Source organism: Rhipicephalus sanguineus, chromosome 11 (assembly GCF_013339695.2).
Source record: "Rhipicephalus sanguineus isolate Rsan-2018 chromosome 11, BIME_Rsan_1.4, whole genome shotgun sequence".
Lineage (NCBI taxonomy): Eukaryota > Metazoa > Arthropoda > Arachnida > Ixodida > Ixodidae > Rhipicephalus > Rhipicephalus sanguineus.
The window spans coordinates 117,277,948-117,297,096 of record NC_051186.1 but is presented as its reverse complement, the minus strand read 5'-3'; the positions used below and the strand labels follow the sequence as shown (position 1 = coordinate 117,297,096).

General features: G+C 50.8%; 1 protein-coding gene across 1 annotated transcript; it reads left to right on the top strand.

The window, feature by feature from the left end:
• Positions 1 to 454: 454 nt before the first annotated feature.
• LOC119375336 (uncharacterized) lies at positions 455 to 1,276 on the top strand. The gene has a single exon (XM_037645515.1). The coding sequence runs from the start codon at positions 455 to 457 to the stop codon at positions 1,274 to 1,276; it is 822 nt and encodes a 273-aa protein (XP_037501443.1).
• The last annotated feature ends 17,873 nt before the right edge of the window (positions 1,277 to 19,149 follow it).

Here is a 19,149-nt window from a genome sequence, read left to right as displayed (position 1 = left end):
GCTTTATTTTCACGATATACGTGATATGATATATGTGAAACCACGGTCACTTTTAATGTTTGCCCGTCGAATGTGGAGAAAAATATGTTAATAACCTATATAGCAACCGCGCCGAGTGAGCGTGCTCGGCGCTCGGAGTCCACGTTCGCATCGTGTTGTGTTTACTGTGCGGGCACGGAGTGTGGCCTGGGAACTCGAGTTACGGCGGCCTGGTCGGCCGGGTGTTGTAAACACAGCCACCGGGCCGAAGCTATGCCAGTCGCCCCGTCGCTGCTGCCTCGTTCACCTCGCAGCGCTTTTGCTTAAATATACGAGTTCTTATTGTAGACGTGCCTTTGTCTCTCTTTACTTGCGAACACGCAATATCATCACGCAACCAACGCCCTGGACGTCTACAAAGTGGTGACCACGGACTATCGAAATTTTTACAAGCATTTTCCTGGCTGCGACGACAATGGAAACCACCGGTGATTCCAGACAAGCATCCCCCGACCCTGCAGCGACGCAAGCAGTCTCCGCCGTCTCTTTTCGGCTTCCGCAATTCTGGCCTGCTGATCCGTCTCTCTGGCTAGCGCAAGTAAACAGCCAGTTTGTCACGGCCCGGGTAACGACTCAGACAACAAAATTTCACCACGTGGTGTCCGCGCTTCCAGCGGAGATCGCCAGCGAAATCAGAGACCTCATTCTGGCCCCACCGGAGACGAACCCCTATGAGAAGTTATCGGGCGAGCTCCTGAAACGCACTTCATCTTCAGAGAGGCAGCGCCTTCAACAGCTGCTTTCTGCTGAAGAACTAGGCGACCGTAAGCCTTCACAGCTTTTGCGCCGTCTTCATCAGCTACTTGGTGATAAGGCCACCTCGTTCGATCAGGACCTGCTACGAGAGCTCTTCCTACAGCGCCTGCCTTCGACCGTCCGCATGGTGCTCGCCGCTGCAGCGGACATGTCCCTGGAAAAGCTCGCGCAGCTTGCCGACACCGTGATGGAATTCGACTCCCCAACCATGTCAGCGATCGCGACTACTTGCACAAGTGAGGCATCTCGCCCTTCGCCACCAGACCTGCAAGCCCTACGCGACGACTTTCGCAGCCAGATCGAACAGCTATCCGCTCAGATAGCTACTTTGTCTGCGCGCTCTCGATCCTCTTCCCGCCGGCGCTCCTCATCACAGCCTCCGCATGCCGGCGAGTGTTGGTATCACCGGACCTTCGGTGAAGCCGCCCGAAAGTGCTCATCTCTCTGCACTTTCTCGGGAAACGCTCCGACTCACCACTAGAAGCGGCGAGTGGTGGCGGTCCAGCAAGCAGCCGTTTGTTCTTCGTTTTAGACAAGGCCTCTGGGCTCCGTTTCCTCGTGGACACGGGAGCCGAAGTTAGCGTTGTTCCACTCTCACCCGCATTCCCGAAGAATCGCCGATCTGCACTTAAGCTTCAAGCCGCCAACAAGACCACATCATGACTTACGGTGAGCGCGCGCTCACGCTGAACATTGGACTCCGTCGCGTTTTCCGTTGGGTATTCCTCGTAGTGGACATGTCTTAACCAATTCTCGCAGCGGATTTCCTCCGTCATTTCGACCTGCTCGTGGACATCTCCCGCAAGCGCCTTGTCGATGCTAAGACACACCTAACGGTGCAAGGTATAGCGTCAACAACCGGCATCACCGCAGTTATCAACAAGCCATCTTCGTCAGTGTACGAACAGTTACACGACGACTTTCCAAGCTTGCTTCGCCCGTCCAATTTTCTGCGCCCTGTCAAGCACGATGTTACCACCCACATTATTACCTCAGGGCCACCTGTCCATGGTCGTTCACGACGCCTCGCACCAGATCGACTCAAGGTTGCCCGAGCTGAATTTGATCATATGCTCGAGCTTGGCATTGTGCGACCTTCATCCAGTCCTTGGGCTTCTCCGCTGCACATGGTGCCCAAGAAGTACCTAGGTGACTGGCGACCCTGCGGCGACTACCGCGCTTTGAACAATGCCACCGTTTCTGATCGCTACCCACTGCCTAACATCACGGACTTCACAGCACAACTGCATGGAGCAACCATCTTTTCGAAGATTGACCTGGTCAAGGCGTATCATCAGATACCTGCCGAACCCTCGGACATTCCCAAGACTGCTGTCATAACACCTTTCGGCCTTTTTGAATACCTGAGGATGCCCTTCGGGCTCCGTAACGCCGATCAAACATTCCATCGGTTTGTAGACACAGTCACCCGAGGCCTGCCGTTCTGTTTTGCGTACATCGATGATCTCCTCATCTTTAGCCGCAACGCAGACTAAAACCTTTCCCATCTTCGACAGCTCTTCGAACGCCTTGCCGAGTACGGCCTCATCGTCAACAAAACCAAGTGTACGTTCGGCGTGCCTGAACTTGACTTTCTCGGACACCACGTTGATTGTCATGGAATCGGGCCACTCTCTTCCAAAGTGCAAGTCGTTCGAGACTTCCCAAAGCCAACTTCTTTGCGTCAACTGCGCGAGCTCCTGGGACTGATCGATTTCTATCGGCGTTTCATTCTCCGCTGTGTTGACCTGATTAGACCTCTTACTGACCTGCTTCAGGGTAAGAAGAAGTGTACTCCCATTACATGGTGTGACAATGCATCAAGCTCCTTTGAGGCAGTTAAGACAGAGCTCGCAGACGCCACCCTGCTTGTTCACCCAAGACCAGACGCTCCACTCTGCCTCATGACCGACGCGTCGGATGTGGCAGTCGGAGTCGCCTTACAACAGTTCGTTGACGGATCATGGCAGCCGTTGGCATACTTCTCGCGCAAGTTGTCACCCACAGAAAGCCGCTACAGCACTTTCGGACGTGAACTCCTTGCTGCTTATATGGGTGTGCGCCACTTCAGGCATTTCCTTGAAGCCCGATGTTTTTTCATTACCACGGATCACAAGCCGTTGACGTTTGCCATCAAGTCTGCAAGCAGCAAGTTTTCGCCCCGTGAGAGTCGTCACCTCGCTTACATCGCGGAATTCACAACCGATCTCCGGCATGTGCAGGGATCTGCGAATGATGCAGCCGATGCGCTTTCTCGCCTGACGGCTTCCGTATCTTGCGCCGCAGCGCCGGCAACTGTCGATTTCAGCGCCCTAGCATCAGCGCAAGCACAAGACGAAGAAATCGCTAAACTTCGCCTATCCCGTGGGACACTCAGGTTTCGTGAAGTTACCATTCCGTCCTGCACCGTTCCCATCATGTGCGACATGTCTACCGGCAACCCTCGACCTGTTGTTCCGAGCGGTTTCCGTCGGGCTGTTTTTGACTCCTTGCATACCTTTTCTCATCCTGGCATCCGCGCTACTCAGCACCTTATCACCCAGCGTTTAGTCTGGCCGGGAATTAAAAAAGACGTTCGTGCATGGACCCGTAGTTGTTTGCAGTGCCAGCAGTCCAAGGTTTATCGTCATACGTGCTCTCCGTACGGCTCGTTCACACCGCCTTCAGAATTTCAGAACGTTTCGATAACGTTCATCTGGACATCCTCGGACCATGGCCTCCATCGGATGGAAACACCTACCTGCAGACATGCATTGACTGTTTTACTCGGTGGCCAGAGGCGTTTCCCATTCCCGACATAAGAAGCGAAACAATCGCTAAAGCTTTTGTATCGGGTTGGGTATCACGCTTTGGCGTTCCCTCAACAATTACCACCGATCGCTGTCGACAGTTCGAGTCTGATCTTTTAAAGAAGCTCATGATTTTGCTGGGAAGTTCGCGGATTCGCACAACAGCATACCACCCCATCGCTTACGGCATGGTCGAGCGTTTTCACCGGACCCTGAAAGCATCCTTGAAGGCGAAACCCGACACGGTCAACTGGACAGTTTCACTGCCACTTGTTTTGCTTATCCTTAGGACGACGTTAAAGCAAGACATGAAGTGTACACCTGCCGAACTCACCTATGGTTGACCGCTCCGCCTTCCTGGAGAATTTTTCGATGCTTCAACTACCTCGCCTTGCCCTGATTCAACCGAATATGTGGTGCAGCTGCGCTCCGCTATGCGCAGTCTTTCTGCCCCACAATCTTGCGTAAAACACCGTGTTCCTACCTACATCTCTGCTGACTTTGAAACGGCGATACACGTATTTGTGCACCACGACGCAGTCCGAAAGCCTTTGCAGCGCCCTTACAATGGACCTTACCGCGTCATCAAGCGCCATGAGAAGCTCTACACGCCTGATTTGAATGATCGTCATGACACCATGTCTATCGACCCATGACACCACGTCTATCAACTGGTACGCTTTAGTGAACACACCGGCACTTTTTTTTCAACTAATTGTATTTATTGTTGCGGAGCGGTTGTATTGCTGTAGGTATGGATAGACCTGCAAATCGGTATAGAGACACGCCCGCCCCGCAGTAATATCGTCACTCGCGCGAGAATACTACGCAGTATGAATTCATGTAGGCGCGTGTCTGTCAAACAAGTCATCATAAAGCTTATGCATGTGTATATATATATATATATATATATATATATATATATATATATATATATATATATATATATATATATATACATGCACGATTTTTAACCAATCCAGACATTTATCAAGATCGGCTCCTGTCGCTTTCGCACACGAGCTCCAAGTCGAGGCGGAAATATTTGCAGCAGTTAGCACGCATCTGTAGCGACTTTTTCATTATTGAGTTCAGGGCAAGTGTTTTTGTTACAAAGTTGTTGTGCGTGCCAATTTATGGCATACTTATTTTTTGGGAAATCGCAAAAGTTGCACGTAGTTCGAGATATTCATCCTTGAACTTGACGGACGAACTCGAAACTGATCTCGCCTCAAAATATGTGCAGCCGCTCCACGCAAAAAAAAGAAAAAAAAGAAAAAAAAAATAAGAAACGGAAATGATGTCAGAAAGCAAAAAGAAGAGTGGCTTCGCCCCCGTACCCCAGTGCACCTCCGCAAAAGCAGACCAAAAATAATGCTAGCACCGCTCGGCGCAGGTAGTACTGGGATGTCAGGCCAGCTGCGCGATTTTTATCAATTGTTCTGTTAATATCAGTTTCATCTCGGACGTGCTGACTGCTGTCTTCGTCGACGTCACGACCACGTGACATCTGGTGGAGGTGCTGCTTCATGATCCGGACGCCACCGCGGAGCGCTGACCCAAGCCCAAGCCGCGAAGACTGCTGTCTGACTGGTGTCTTTGTCGACGTCACGACCACGTGACAATATTACACGCAGGACACGAGTAGAAAAGCTTTATCGTTAGCTGGATATATACGAAAATTGGTATGACATGACAGGAGTGCATGATCAACATAAATGACAGGTCATGCATGGTATATACGAGAAAACACGTTTCATTGGCATGGTATATACCAGATTGTGCATGCATACGTGCATGGGAAACATGCGATATATAGTGAACTATATATCGCATAGTGGTCGAGCGTTTTCACCGGACCCTGAAAGCATCCTTGAAGGCGAAACCCGACACGGTCAACTGGACAGTTTCACTGCCACTTGTTTTGCTTATCCTTAGGACGACGTTAAAGCAAGACATGAAGTGTACACCTGCCGAACTCACCTATGGTTGACCGCTCCGCCTTCCTGGAGAATTTTTCGATGCTTCAACTACCTCGCCTTGCCCTGATTCAACCGAATATGTGGTGCAGCTGCGCTCCGCTATGCGCAGTCTTTCTGCCCCACAATCTTGCGTAAAACACCGTGTTCCTACCTACATCTCTGCTGACTTTGAAACGGCGATACACGTATTTGTGCACCACGACGCAGTCCGAAAGCCTTTGCAGCGCCCTTACAATGGACCTTACCGCGTCATCAAGCGCCATGAGAAGCTCTACACGCCTGATTTGAATGATCGTCATGACACCATGTCTATCGACCGCCTTAAAGCAGCCATCGTCGAGGACCCACTGGCCCATGGTATTCCAGATTGCGCCACACCTTCCGCCTCCGTTTCCACCACTTCATCGTACTCTTCACCCTCTCCCACTGCTGCAGCCAGGGAGCGTAGCTTTGTATCGTTCAGGCTCCCTCCTTTCAGCGGGCTCATTCACTAGCGGGGGGCCTATATAGCAACCACGCCGAGCGAGCGTGCTCGGCGCTCGGAGTCCACGTTAGCAACGTGTTGTGTTTACTGTGCAGGTACGGAGTGTGGTCTGGGAACTCGAGTTGTGGCGGCCTGGTCGGCCGGGTGTTGTAAACACAGCCGCCGGGCCTAAGCCACGCCAGTCGCCCCGTCGCTGCTGCCTCGTTCACCCCCCAGCGCTTTTGCTTAAATATGCGAGTTCTTATTGCAGACGTGCCTTTGTCTTTCTTTACTTGTGAACCCGCAATATCATCACGCAACCAACGCCCTGGACGTCTACAAACCCAAAGCAGCCAACACTGATAATTGTGCTTTCTACCACGTTTTTTTTATTCATGCAGTGCCAATAACGTCGTATATTTTTGAGGAGCACTTAGCAGCAATGAATACACATTTTGTGCATGCTGCTCATTGTCAGTTTTGCATCCCTGATGTGTTGCGGTAATGAATTCATATTGTAATGTTTATAAGTCTGGAGGCGTTGGTCTGAATATACAGAGCAAATCGTTACATCGCCGAGCAGTTGGCAAGAAGTAAATGAGCTCTGGCTTCGCGACCTCTCCCAACGGAGGCCAGAAAGACAGCCGCTGTTCGATATCGCCACACCGGAAACGCATCTCGGGCAACTCTTGCACTTCCACTTACTTCAGCTATACGTTAGGTAACAGTTAAAAAGGTTTCGAGGCAAAAATGCAGAAACTTCAACCAGCGCAACTCATCTGCGCAGAGATCGGTCCTACCCAGTGCGGCTCCCAGCGTGTGCTAGGCCTAGCGTACCGGCCGAGTCCGTCTACATGCCACCGGCGCTTCTTGGTTTAAGTACACGCAATTCCAACGTGTAAGATTTACTGTAAAGTAGCGTCTGGACATCTGTTAACCTATATTAACCATTTTTTTGTGTACGGCGTCCGCACAAGGAGCGATGACCATCGATGCGACGCGCTTTCAGCAACGAACGCATGCTCACCGAAAGCAGCCGGCCGCACTCGGCGGTACTTCTCTGATTCATACGTCAGAATACATGCCTGTCAACTGGTACGCTTTAGTGAACACACCGGCACTTTTTTTTCAACTAATTGTATTTATTGTTGCGGAGCGGTTGTATTGCTGTAGGTATGGATAGACCTGCAAATCGGTATAGAGACACGCCCGCCCCGCAGTAATATCGTCACTCGCGCCAGAATACTACGCAGTATGAATTCATGTAGGCGCGTGTCTGTCAAACAAGTCATCATAAAGCTTATGCATGTGTATATATATATATATATATATATATATATATATATATACATGCACGATTTTTTAACCAATCCAGACATTTATCAAGATCGGCTCCTGTCGCTTTCGCACACGAGCTCCAAGTCGAGGCGGAAATATTTGCAGCAGTTAGCACGCATCTGTAGCGACTTTTTCATTATTGAGTTCAGGGCAAGTGTTTTTGTTACAAAGTTGTTGTGCGTGCCAATTTATGGCATACTTATTTTTTGGGAAATCGCAAAAGTTGCACGTAGTTCGAGATATTCATCCTTGAACTTGACGGACGAACTCGAAACTGATCTCGCCTCAAAATATGTGCAGCCGCTCCACGCAAAAAAAAGAAAAAAAAGAAAAAAAATAAGAAACGGAAATGATGTCAGAAAGCAAAAAGAAGAGTGGCTTCGCCCCCGTACCCCAGTGCACCTCCGCAAAAGCAGACCAAAAATAATGCTAGCACCGCTCGGCGCAGGTAGTACTGGGATGTCAGGCCAGCTGCGCGATTTTTATCAATTGTTCTGTTAATATCAGTTTCATCTCGGACGTGCTGACTGCTGTCTTCGTCGACGTCACGACCACGTGACATCTGGTGGAGGTGCTGCTTCATGATCCGGACGCCACCGCGGAGCGCTGACCCAAGCCCAAGCCGCGAAGACTGCTGTCTGACTGGTGTCTTTGTCGACGTCACGACCACGTGACAATATTACACGCAGGACACGAGTAGAAAAGCTTTATCGTTAGCTGGATATATACGAAAATTGGTATGACATGACAGGAGTGCATGATCAACATAAATGACAGGTCATGCATGGTATATACGAGAAAACACGTTTCATTGGCATGGTATATACCAGATTGTGCATGCATACGTGCATGGGAAACATGCGATATATAGTGAACTAGATGCCATGGCATGAATGATTTCATTTGACTCAAAGACAAACAAGGCAATGTATGCAGCTCTGTGCTGGCTGCTTCGCATTACATCGATTCTCACAGTGCGTGGGATCTGCCAGATTTTTGTGCCTCGTGACGTGAATTTATGATAAGGTCAGAAAACGTCGTGTGCACCGAGCCAACAGAGCGTATACGTCCACTGCAGCACTACATGCTGCTTTAGTTGTTCAAGATACAAAACTACTAGGTTATAAAAATAAAATAAATATTTGGGTTTTGATATCCTAAAACAAAATATGATTATGAGGGATGCCACTGGAGTGCTGTGCAAATTTTGACCACCTGATTGTGTTGAGCGTGCGCACAAGTGTAAGCAGATGGGGCTCTAGTATTTCGCATCCATTGAAATCGCAGCGGTGGGTAAAAAAACGGCAAGGTTAACAGCTTAATACGGCCACATCGAAACCTGTACACAGGTCACCGCCCTCTGGGTGCTCCCCCTCCGATAAAGGGAGACTTAAAGCCCTGAGTGTGAAGCGTGGAAGACAAGTTCCCGCACTTGACCGGCGCAGATTGACCGTAGTAACTTATAATGCTGCCTGAACGTGGGTATTTTCCAAATAATAGCTCACATACAAATTTGTTCGTTTGTGTATCACGCTACAAGAATGTGACTTCGACGTGCGTCATCACGCTGTGCTCTCGAACCACATCCCCGATGACATCTCACGAAACTCCTTCGTACCATGGAATGAAACAGGCAAATCGCGCATATTTCGCCCGAGTACATCTGCTCGAAGCCCACTAGAGGGCAAACGCTAGGCGACAATAATTGCCTGTATAACGAGTGCAGACACAAACCCGATGTTTACAATACGCAATGGCATATATACTGTACAATCATAAATGGCACAAGGACTTCTCGGGAGTACAATACTGTCGTGTTCAGTGACGAACAACACCGCGTTGAATGCGAACGGGAAATAGTATCTTTATTTGCTCTGGAATATATACATGTACCTGTATGGCACGCAGACGCAGGGCACTGCCCCGGTAGGGCCGGCATGACACGATAACACCTGAACGATTACGCCACCATCTGCCCTTTTAAACAGAAAAACTTTTAAAAACACCGTAAAAAGCATCCTGTGCCGCATTAAGAATAGCCGAACAGAATGAAGTCAAAAGGTACCTTATTTATTTATTATTTATTTATTTATTTAATTAGTACCCACAGCGCCCATACAGGCATTATAGTGGGGGGGGGGGGTACAGAAAAAGAAAATGAAAATTGCAGGTTCACATAAGTTTGTGTAAAAAAAAAAAGAAAAAGAGAAAAGAAGTACATTTCCAAAACACAAAACATACACAGCTGCACCGAGCACAGCTGCGTCGGAAAAGTCATATGTATTAGAGAAAAAAAAATGCAGAAACCACAAAAGTTGATGAAAATCCCATGATAATCAAAACAAAGTGCAGCATTCGTCTAGCACAAGGGCAAATTAACACCAAAACAAAACAACATAGCTTACAACCAAGATACCGTACAGATCATGGCGACTGCCAAGCGCACACACGTAGTCTAGAGGGCTTAGCGGTCGAAAGATTCAATCATTTTTATTGCAGAAAAGAACGCATCCGTTGAAGAAATTTCTACAATTGTGGGAGGAAGTCGATTCCACTGACTGATAGTTCTCGGAAAAAAAGAGTTGCTGAAGGACGATGTATTACATCTATATTCTCTTATCTTGTGTTCATGATCTTTGCGGGCTGAAATATAGTGAGGCCGGCTTATGTATTCGTCACGGGGAATTCGAGTATGAGAATAAAATATGCTGTGCAATAGCTTCAGTCGAAACGATGCCCTTCGGTGCTGCAGAGACTTCCATTTTAACTTCAGCTTAGCTTCCGTCGCACTGAATTGTCTGTCGTACATAGGTGCATTAAGCACATATCTCGCCGCCATAGACTGAACTTTTTCTAATCTTTCTTTATTTGATGATGTTGCAGGGTCCCACACACAACATGCGTACTCCAGTACTGATCTCACGTACGCTTTGTATAGTACCTCCCGGGTTTGCTGTGGAAAAGCACGTGTGTTTCTTTTTAAGAATCCTAAGCTCCGACAAGCTTTATTTACAGTGTAATCCACATGCCGATTCCATGATAGAGAGGGGCAAAAGAAAACACCTAGGTATTTGTATTCGCGCACCATTTTTACCGGAGAGCTGTTTATTGTGTATTCAAATTCACCTGGGTTTTTTTTTCTGGAAAACCTCATGCATACAGTTTTCTTAAGGTTCAGTTTCATTTCCCATCGCTGGCACCACGCGTATATTGCACATAGGTCGTTTTGGATTACGGAGCAGTCAGTTTCAGAGGTAATCTGACGGTATAAAATGCAGTCGTCTGCAAATAGCCTAATATGGGATTGTACGTTTTCGTTAATGTCATTTATATATAATAAAAAAAGTAATGGTCCCAGAACTGATCCCTGAGGTACCCCTGACGTAACACTAGTTATTTCAGACTGTTCGCCGTTTACAACTACATATTGTCGCCTCTCATGTAGATATTCAGCAATCCATGCAATAACTTGGTGATTAATATTAAAGCTGGTTAGTTTTTGCAGCAATAAGTAGTGTGATACAGTGTCGAACGCTTTTTGAAAGTCGAGGAAAATGCAGTCGACGGAAAATTTGTCGTCCAGTGCTGCTGCTAAAACATGGGTGAACTCTACCAGTTGTGTGACGCATGATAGCCCCTGCCTAAATCCATGCTGGTCAGAGTTGAATAAGGAATTACTATCTATGTGCTTTACAATCGCAGTATATAAAATATGTTCAAGAATTTTACTGCACACAGAAGTGAGTGAGATAGGGCGGTAATTATTCACAGCATTGCGCGGGCCAGATTTATGTATAGGAGCAACAGACGCCATTTTCCAATCAGTTGGAAGAGAGCTCTGTTTTAACGATTTTTCAAAAATAACTTTCAAGTACATAGACACTGCATGGGAAGAAGACTTCAACATAAAATTAGGCAAGCAATCAGGACCCACTGCTTTTGCACAATCTAGATCTCTAAGTAGTAATTCAATGCCACGAGCTTCAAGTACTACATCAGGCATGGATGTGGATTCGTGTACCAACAATTTCAAGTCTTTTTGGGGGTCAGTAGCGGCTGAGAACACTGTCGTAAAATATAAATTGAACAACTTAGCCTTTTCTGTCGCATCGCTCACGGTAATATCACCGCTGGTCAAAGCACTATATTGAGAAATAGCATAAAAGCCTCGTTTTCCTACAGTTATACCGAATCGGGTGACGTATTCGCCTGGGACCCGTGACAGCGGAACATTTCCCCGATCGTCTGTGCGATCACATTGCAGGGCTTGGGAATATTCCAGGCTAGGGGGAAGTCGCACGACGCGTCGTAGGATTCTGGGACACTGCTTGGCGCTTTTTGGCTAAATTTTCTGTTGCGTTTGATCTGGAGGCCACTCTCTAAACCGACAACATACGACCGCGGCCGTTTCGCGCGCCGACAGATGACGCCTTCCCGTCTGCAGTCCTTGACCCAGACAGTGTCCCGCGCCGCCGATGGGACAAGGTGGCGGACATCGTGGCGGTGATCGTAATTGTGTCTCTGCTTGTCCCGGACAATCACATTCTTTTTCCACACCTCTTTTACGTTGGGCGTGTTTGGAATCAACCTGTCTCGCCAACCACGTTAGCAAGCTGAGAGCTCAATCCAGGCCACCAAATGGATTCTCTTACTCTCGCCCTGCGCCTCACAATACCCTGATGGCCTTCGTGAAGCAGACTTAACATTTTATTCTGGAGCGAGTGCGGCACAACGAGGCGAGTGCCATGCATGATAACTCCTGTGCAAGCTGCGCTGGTCCTTGTGACCTTTTCGTCTGTGTCTTCGTGTTGCGTGCGCAACATTATCATTATGAAACTCCTTTGCACTCGCTTGGAGTTGGACGATCCGGCCAACATGGTCGCACGCTAGCTCTTCTGTCGGTTCCAGCCTTGCCCAACTAGTACTAGTACTACTAGTAGTAGTACTAGTAGTTGAGTTTGGCTGCGGGCGCGTGAGAAAAGCTGCTGATTCATAGGATTACCGTTTTTTAACTGGCAGCACCAGTCCCTCGACTTCCCCAAAGACTTGACCCACAGACGTCATATTACACGGACCTACCCAAGCAGCGCACAGTGCTGCATGATGTTGAAGGAAGAAGGCATGGTGGTCTTTTTCTGTTCACCTAGGACAATGGATATGAGAACAGATGAATAAAATTCCCAGTTTGACTGCAAGGGTGTTGCAGGGTGTGCGATGGCAACAAATGAAGTAAGGCTGGCAGCTAACTCTTCTAGATCCAGTCTCGCGTATCTCCACAAACTGGTGCTGTGAGAGAACCCAGCCACTCCAGGTAGAAAAGCGTGTGGGATGCCGTGTCGATGGAAGGACGCATCCCAACATAAAACATAACGACTGTTTATTTAACGTAGTAGTAGCAGCGGGGCGAGCATAGCGACGCTGCGCTTAGTCGGGTGGCGAAGGAATGATAACCTCCGAGCTTAGCAGCTCGGGTTTATAACCGCCGTCGGTGACGTAAGCCTCCGGTGACGCTGCGGTGGCGCTGTCCCTTATCGGAGGCGTGGTGCAGCATGCGGCCATGTCACGCCGAGCTGGCTAATGACGAGGCGCTGTCTGCGCCGGTTTGTGCGCAGTGTGTCGCCACATCACCCCCCCCCCCCCCGCGGAGTGCAGAGCCCTCAGGGTCTGTAGAAATCTGGGAGGCGTACCAGACGTCCAGAGCGTGTTGTGAAAGGAGCGGGCTGTGACGTCGGCGTCTGTGGATAGATGCCTGTGGATGGAGTGGCACTGCCCGGGTCGTTCGCAGCGATGTATGCGGGCATGAGCCGGTCAATTGAGACGCGGACGTCGTTCCCGTTCAGGCGCAGAGTGAAGTTTTTGTCGTCGCGATGGACGACCAGGTAGGGTCCGCTGTAGGGTGGCTGGAAAGGCCTGCGGTCGGTGTCGTCGCGGAGGAAAGCGTGCGTGCACGATGCTAGCTCCTTGAACACGAACGGTGTAGGCTTGCTGTGGTGGGCTGCAGGTGACGGGCGTAAGGCGGCGATGGTGCGACGGAGCCGGGCGACGAAGTCGGTGGGATCTGACGTCGTAGTACTGGATGGCGGTACAGCGAGAAATTCACCTGGGAGGCGGAGAGGTTCCCCGTAGACGAGCTCTGCTGGTGTAGCGTGGATGTCCGGCTTGAAGGCGGCGCGAAGACCAAGGATGACGGCTGGGATGGCCTCGAGCCAGGTTGAGTCCGGGTGGCACATAATGGCTGCCTTGAACTGTCGGTGGAAACGCTCGATCATTCCGTTGGCGCAGGGGTGGTAACTGGTGGTCCTTAAGCGTTCAAAACCGATGGTCAGCCCGAGCAACCTGAAAAGATGCGACTCGAACTGCCGTCCTTGGTCGGTGGTTACGCGGCGGGGGGCGCCGAAACGAGCAATCCAGCCGGTGAAGAAGGCTGAGGCGACGTCTTCCGCGGTGATTCCCTCGAGGGGCCATGCCTCGGGCCATCGAGTGTACCGGTCGATGGCGGTGAGGCAGTAGCGGTAGGGTCCAGCCAGGGGGAAGGGTCCTATGATGTCGAGGTGGACGTGCTCAAACCGACCAGAGGGCTGAGGGAATGTTCCGGGCGGTGACGTGACGTGCCTGGTGACTTTAGCGCGTTGGCATTGAATGCAGGAGCGCGCCCAGGTACGACAATCCCGCTGCATGGAGGGCCAGACATAGCGGTCAGCCACGAGGCGTGTAGAGGCGCGTATGCCGGGATGGCTGAGGTTGTGGAGCTGGTTGAAAAGACCACGGCGATGGGCCAGGGGCACATAGGGCCTGCTTCGTCCTGTCGACATGTCGCAACAGATTGTGGTTGTCGACCCTGGAATGGGGACTTGTTGCAGCTGTAGTGAGGACGTGCCCTTGAGAAGTTCCTGCAGTTCGGGGTCTGTAGTCTGGGCCTCGGCGAGGACGTCCGCTGTTATCTGTACAGAGCTGATGGCTGATACACGTGAAAGCGCGTCGGCGACCACGTTGTCTTTCCCGCTCACATGTTGGATGTCGGTGGTGAACTGTGCGATGAACGAGAGTTGTTCTGCCCTACAGGCGGGAGTTTGTCGCGACGTTGAGAGAAGGCGTAGGTAAGAGGCTTGTGGTCGGTATAGATGGTGCAATTCTGTGCTTCGAGAATATGGCGAAAGTGTTGCACTGCTTCGTATTTCGCCAGAAGTTCTCTGTAGTAGGCTGGCAAAGTTGTCGGGGTGGTTGTCGTGGTTTCGTCAGCGGAACTGGCGATTGAAGGGGCCGTTTTCCGAGCTGCGAGTTTCTTGGAGAAGAACGCCAAGGGATGCCAGGTGTTGTCCACGCGTTGCATGAGGGCGGCGCCGATGGCGAAACCAGATGCGTCCGTGAAGAGTCCCAAGGAAGCGTCTGGCACGGGATGGGTGAGAAGCGTGGCGGTGCAGAGGGCGGCTTTGCATTCTTCGAACGTTTTCGTTAACGTCGGTGTCCACGTAACAGATTGGTTTCCTCGTAGCCCAGTCAAAGCGTCATGGAGGGGAGCCTGGTAGTCGGCTGCGTGTGGCAAGAAACGCCTGTAGAAGTTCAGCATGCCAAGGAAACGGTAAAGGCCTTTAGCGGTGGTGGGTTGAGGGTAACTTTGCAGGTCAGAGATGCGTTCGGGCAAGGGCCGAGTTCCCTCAGATGAAACTTCGTGGCCGAGGAAACGGACGATGGAAGCGCCTAGCGTACTTTTTTGGGTATTCACGAGTAGACCGTGGTCATCGAGGCGTTGGAACAGCAGACGAAGGTGCGTGTAGTGCTCTTCGGCGTCGCGGGAAAATACCAGTATGTCGTCAAGGTAAACGAAGCAGAAGTCTAGGCCGCGGACGACTTCGTCGATGAAGCGCTGAAAGGTTTGTCCAGCGTTCCTCAGGCCGAAGCTCATGAAGGGAAACTAGAACAAGCCAAAGGGAGTGATGATTGCCGTTTTCGGGACGTCATCCGGATTGACGGGTATCTGTGTGTAGGCCTTCACCAAGTCTAGCACGGAGAACACGTGGCAGCCATGAATGCGATGGGCGAAATCCTGTATGTGGTGGACGGGGTACCTGTCCGGTATGGTGCGTGCGTTGACGGCACGGTAGTCCCCACAGGGCCGCCAGCCTTCGGTCTTCTTTGGAACAAGGTGAAGTGGCGAGGCCCATGAACCGTCAGAGAGGCGGGCGATTCCTTCGCAGAGCATGGCCTCGAACTCTGCTTTGGCTATGCGCATGCGGTCCGGGGCGAGGCGACGGGCGCGGCAGAAAACCGGGGGGCCTGAAGTGGTCGGGATGTAGTGCACGGTGGTGTGCTGCACTTTGCGTGGCAGTCCGCTGGGGCGCGTCAATCCGGGAAATTCGGCGAGGATGGCGTGGTACGGCGAATGGTTGTCAACACTGAGTACCCTGATGCTTGGCTGTTGGGCGGTCGTTCGCTGGCCTGGTGTGGAATGTCCCGTCGTCGCGTCGATGAGGAGGTCGTTGCGGCAGTCCGGAAGGAGGTTGTAGTGGGCCAGAAAGTCTGAGCCGATGATTGGCTCGGCGACGTCTGCGATGACAAAGTTCCAGTGAAGGTCACGGCGTAAGTTTCTGAGCTGGATGTGCAGGCGGAGCGAGCCGTACGTCTTGATTGTAGAGCGGTTTGGCGCGCTGAGCTCGAAAGACGTAGGCGGACGAGGACCTTGAAGATGGGATCGCGGGTAGCAGCAGATGTCGGAACCGCTGTCGACAAGGAACCGCTGCTTCGTGATTTCGTCAGTGACGAAGATGCGACGGCCTCTGGGTTGGCAGCTGGCGGCCGTCTCTACGAGCTGCCGTTGGCGTTTTCCGCATGCCCAGCGGAACAGGGTGGTCGACATTGCCGGGCTCTGTCCCCGAAGCATCGGTGGTAGTAACACGGGCGGCCGTTGTTGTCGGGTTGCCGCGACGAAGTGGTGTTACGGTCGCGGCTTTGCGAGTGGCGGCGCTGGTGCATCGGAAGACCTTCACCCAGGCGTTGTTCAATGAAGGTGAGCTACCGGTCGATGTCGTTTATACGGCGTGCAAGCTCGGTGGTGTTCAGCGGTGCGGCGACAGCCTGGATGGTGGGCGACAACTGCGGCAAGGAGACCTCGATGACGAAATCAGCGACCTTGGCAAGTTGGTCGAGAGGTAGCGTCAGCTGAGCCCGCAGAATTGCCTGAACGTGCAGTGGAAGTCGTTGGAGCCAGAGTGAGCGCAGGAAAGATTCCTGGACTTCCATGTTACCCGCGAGAGCACGCATGTGGCGGAGTAACTGCGAAGGTTTGCGCTCGGCAAGTTCTGCGGAGTGAATTTGTCGCAATTTCTGGTCTTCCGAGAGTGACAGCCGGCGGATGAGTTCGGTCTTGAGGTATTCGTACAGGTTGGCCGTTGATGGGTTGGCGAGGTTATCCCGGACCTCGTTGGCGTAGCGGGCGTCCAGGTGGGCGACGACGTAGTCGTAGCGGGTCCGGTCTTGTGTGATGCGCGCCAGGGAGAACTGGGCCTCGACTTGGGCGAACCATACCTCGGGCGAGTCCGCCCAAAATGGCGGAAGCTTGACAGAGACACGCCAGACATCCAGTTCGGTAGCGGCCGCAGTGGTAGCAGCATCTGCGTTGACAGCGACCGTTGGAACGGAGCTTTGGGGGGTGTAGTCCACAAGAGGCTGCACGGAATCGCCGGGCAAGTGCGGTCCGTTTTGCATGCGCTGCTGCTGTTCCTGAAGTTGCTGTTGAATTTGGCCCACTTGCTGCAGACGAGCGGCAAGGGCTTCCGTGTCGGCCATAGCGGTGCGGTTTGTTCGGTTTTCCGGGTCAACAGATGTGGGATGCCGTGTCGATGGAAGGACGCATCCCAACATAAAACATAATGACTGTTTATTTAACGTAGTAGTAGCAGCGGGGCGGGCATAGCGACGCTGCGCTTAGTCGGGTGGCGAAGGAATGATAACCTCCGAGCTTAGCAGCTCGGGTTTATAACCGCCGTCGGTGACGTAAGCCTCCGGTGACGCTGCGGTGGCGCTGTCCCTTATCGGAGGCGTGGTGCAGCATGCGGCCATGTCACGCCGAGCTGGCTAATGACGAGGCGGTGTCTGCGCCGGTTTGTGCGCAGTGTGTCGCCACAAGCGGATGTCGCACAGTCTCTTCGCGTAGCATGTAGAAGGGTATACGAGCCGTCCGCCGATGCCTGTCGAGATATTGATTTTGAATTCTTAAGTTAGGGCCAAAATCATTGCACTGCTGCTGAAAAAACAACAAATAATGTTTCCCGTTCCTTGCTGGGATTAATCATCTGTTGGTTTCATTAGTTGTGTCTTTACAAAGAAAAACACCCCTCGAACAATTCCCCTTCGTTCGTTAAGAAACGTCTAACTTTGTATTTCATTACTATGCCTCGCTTTTCTAAGATTAGTTCGTCTCCTTACGTTGCTCAATTGTAGGTACCTGGGAATATCATAACGAAATCACGAGAACGGAGAAATAAGTGTCCACCACAATACGCGTACGAAAGATGGAAAAAGCTTTGTTCACCATAACTTGATCGGGCGTTGTGCTCCTTAGGAAGTTTGTAAAAAAATAAAGTAAGAATTACAAATGCAGATCTGAACGCTCTGATACGCATGTAGTGTAAAATATGCACTAAAAAGTCATAAAATAAAGAGAAAATGAAGCGGCAGCTCGAAATTACAGTAAAAAACCGAAACAGAAACGGAAGCTATGTTTTGTTTTTCGGCGACATCTTATGGGAAGCTGTGGAACTAAGTCACGTGCTCAAAAAAGAAACTGGAGCTCCGACGCCAGCAATCGAACCAATGACGACCCGGTGATGTCGCGCTTCGAACGTGAGTGATTAACTTAGTCGGCCACGGACGACGCCTTGTCGCCGGTGATAAGCAAGAGTTTACCAATATACCACTAGTATTTGAAGGACCGCGTATGACAAAACGCGTTAGGAAACAATCTTATGCCAACTGCGAAAAGTTGAGAATGGCTTCAATCGAAAGCTTAGCGTCAGGACTACATGCGATGTACTGACCATTAATATTACTTGCTTAGTTTTACCGCAGTGAGCGTTTTTGTCTCGAAAAACAGACCACATTTTTTGTCGTTTCCGTAGACTCCCATTGTACAATTTTAACTGATCTGGGAACAAAATTGAAGCTTACTGCAACATGATGGCTGCAGTCTTCTCGTGCGTTTGGGTTCCCAGAAGCGCTCTGTGGTCTGCGTTTTTCAACATTTACCCTCTACGCTTAATTTTTCGGGAAAGCCCGCTAGTTTCATCGAAAACGCGCTAGATACGCGCCGCGGCCGCCATTTGCGCTGGCTGTTATGCGTCCACAAAAGCAGGATACAGAACAAGCCCGGGCTAACGATATGAAATGCGCATTGAAAATTAATTCTAGCTAGAGCTGTCGGATTAATATTACGGCGTAGGTCGCAGAGATGCTCCTTGAAGTGCTCACGGGCAGCAACAGCGGTTTCTTTTTGTACAACGCAAAGAGCTCTCCCGTCTTGGCGCCGAAAATGACATGGCGACCGACTGCCATAGTTTCAACCTTCACGGCGCTCCGTGAATTATATCCCGATTACCTTCCTTGGTTCTGGACAATGCTATGCCAACGTGGGTCAAGCGAATATCTTCGACGACACTTCGGACCATACAGGGCATGTCGGCGTCTGTTCCGCGCCGAAGCTTTATCTACTAAGTTATTGCTTGCGCCACTAGGTAATGACGGCACCACGTACGACCCGAAGCTATTCATATAGCAAGGACCATGCAGT

What these genes read in the sequence shown, in the direction of transcription:
- LOC119375336 (XM_037645515.1), top strand. Translation starts at nt 455, where the DNA reads ATGGAAACCACCGGTGATTCCAGACAAGCATCCCCCGACCCTGCAGCG.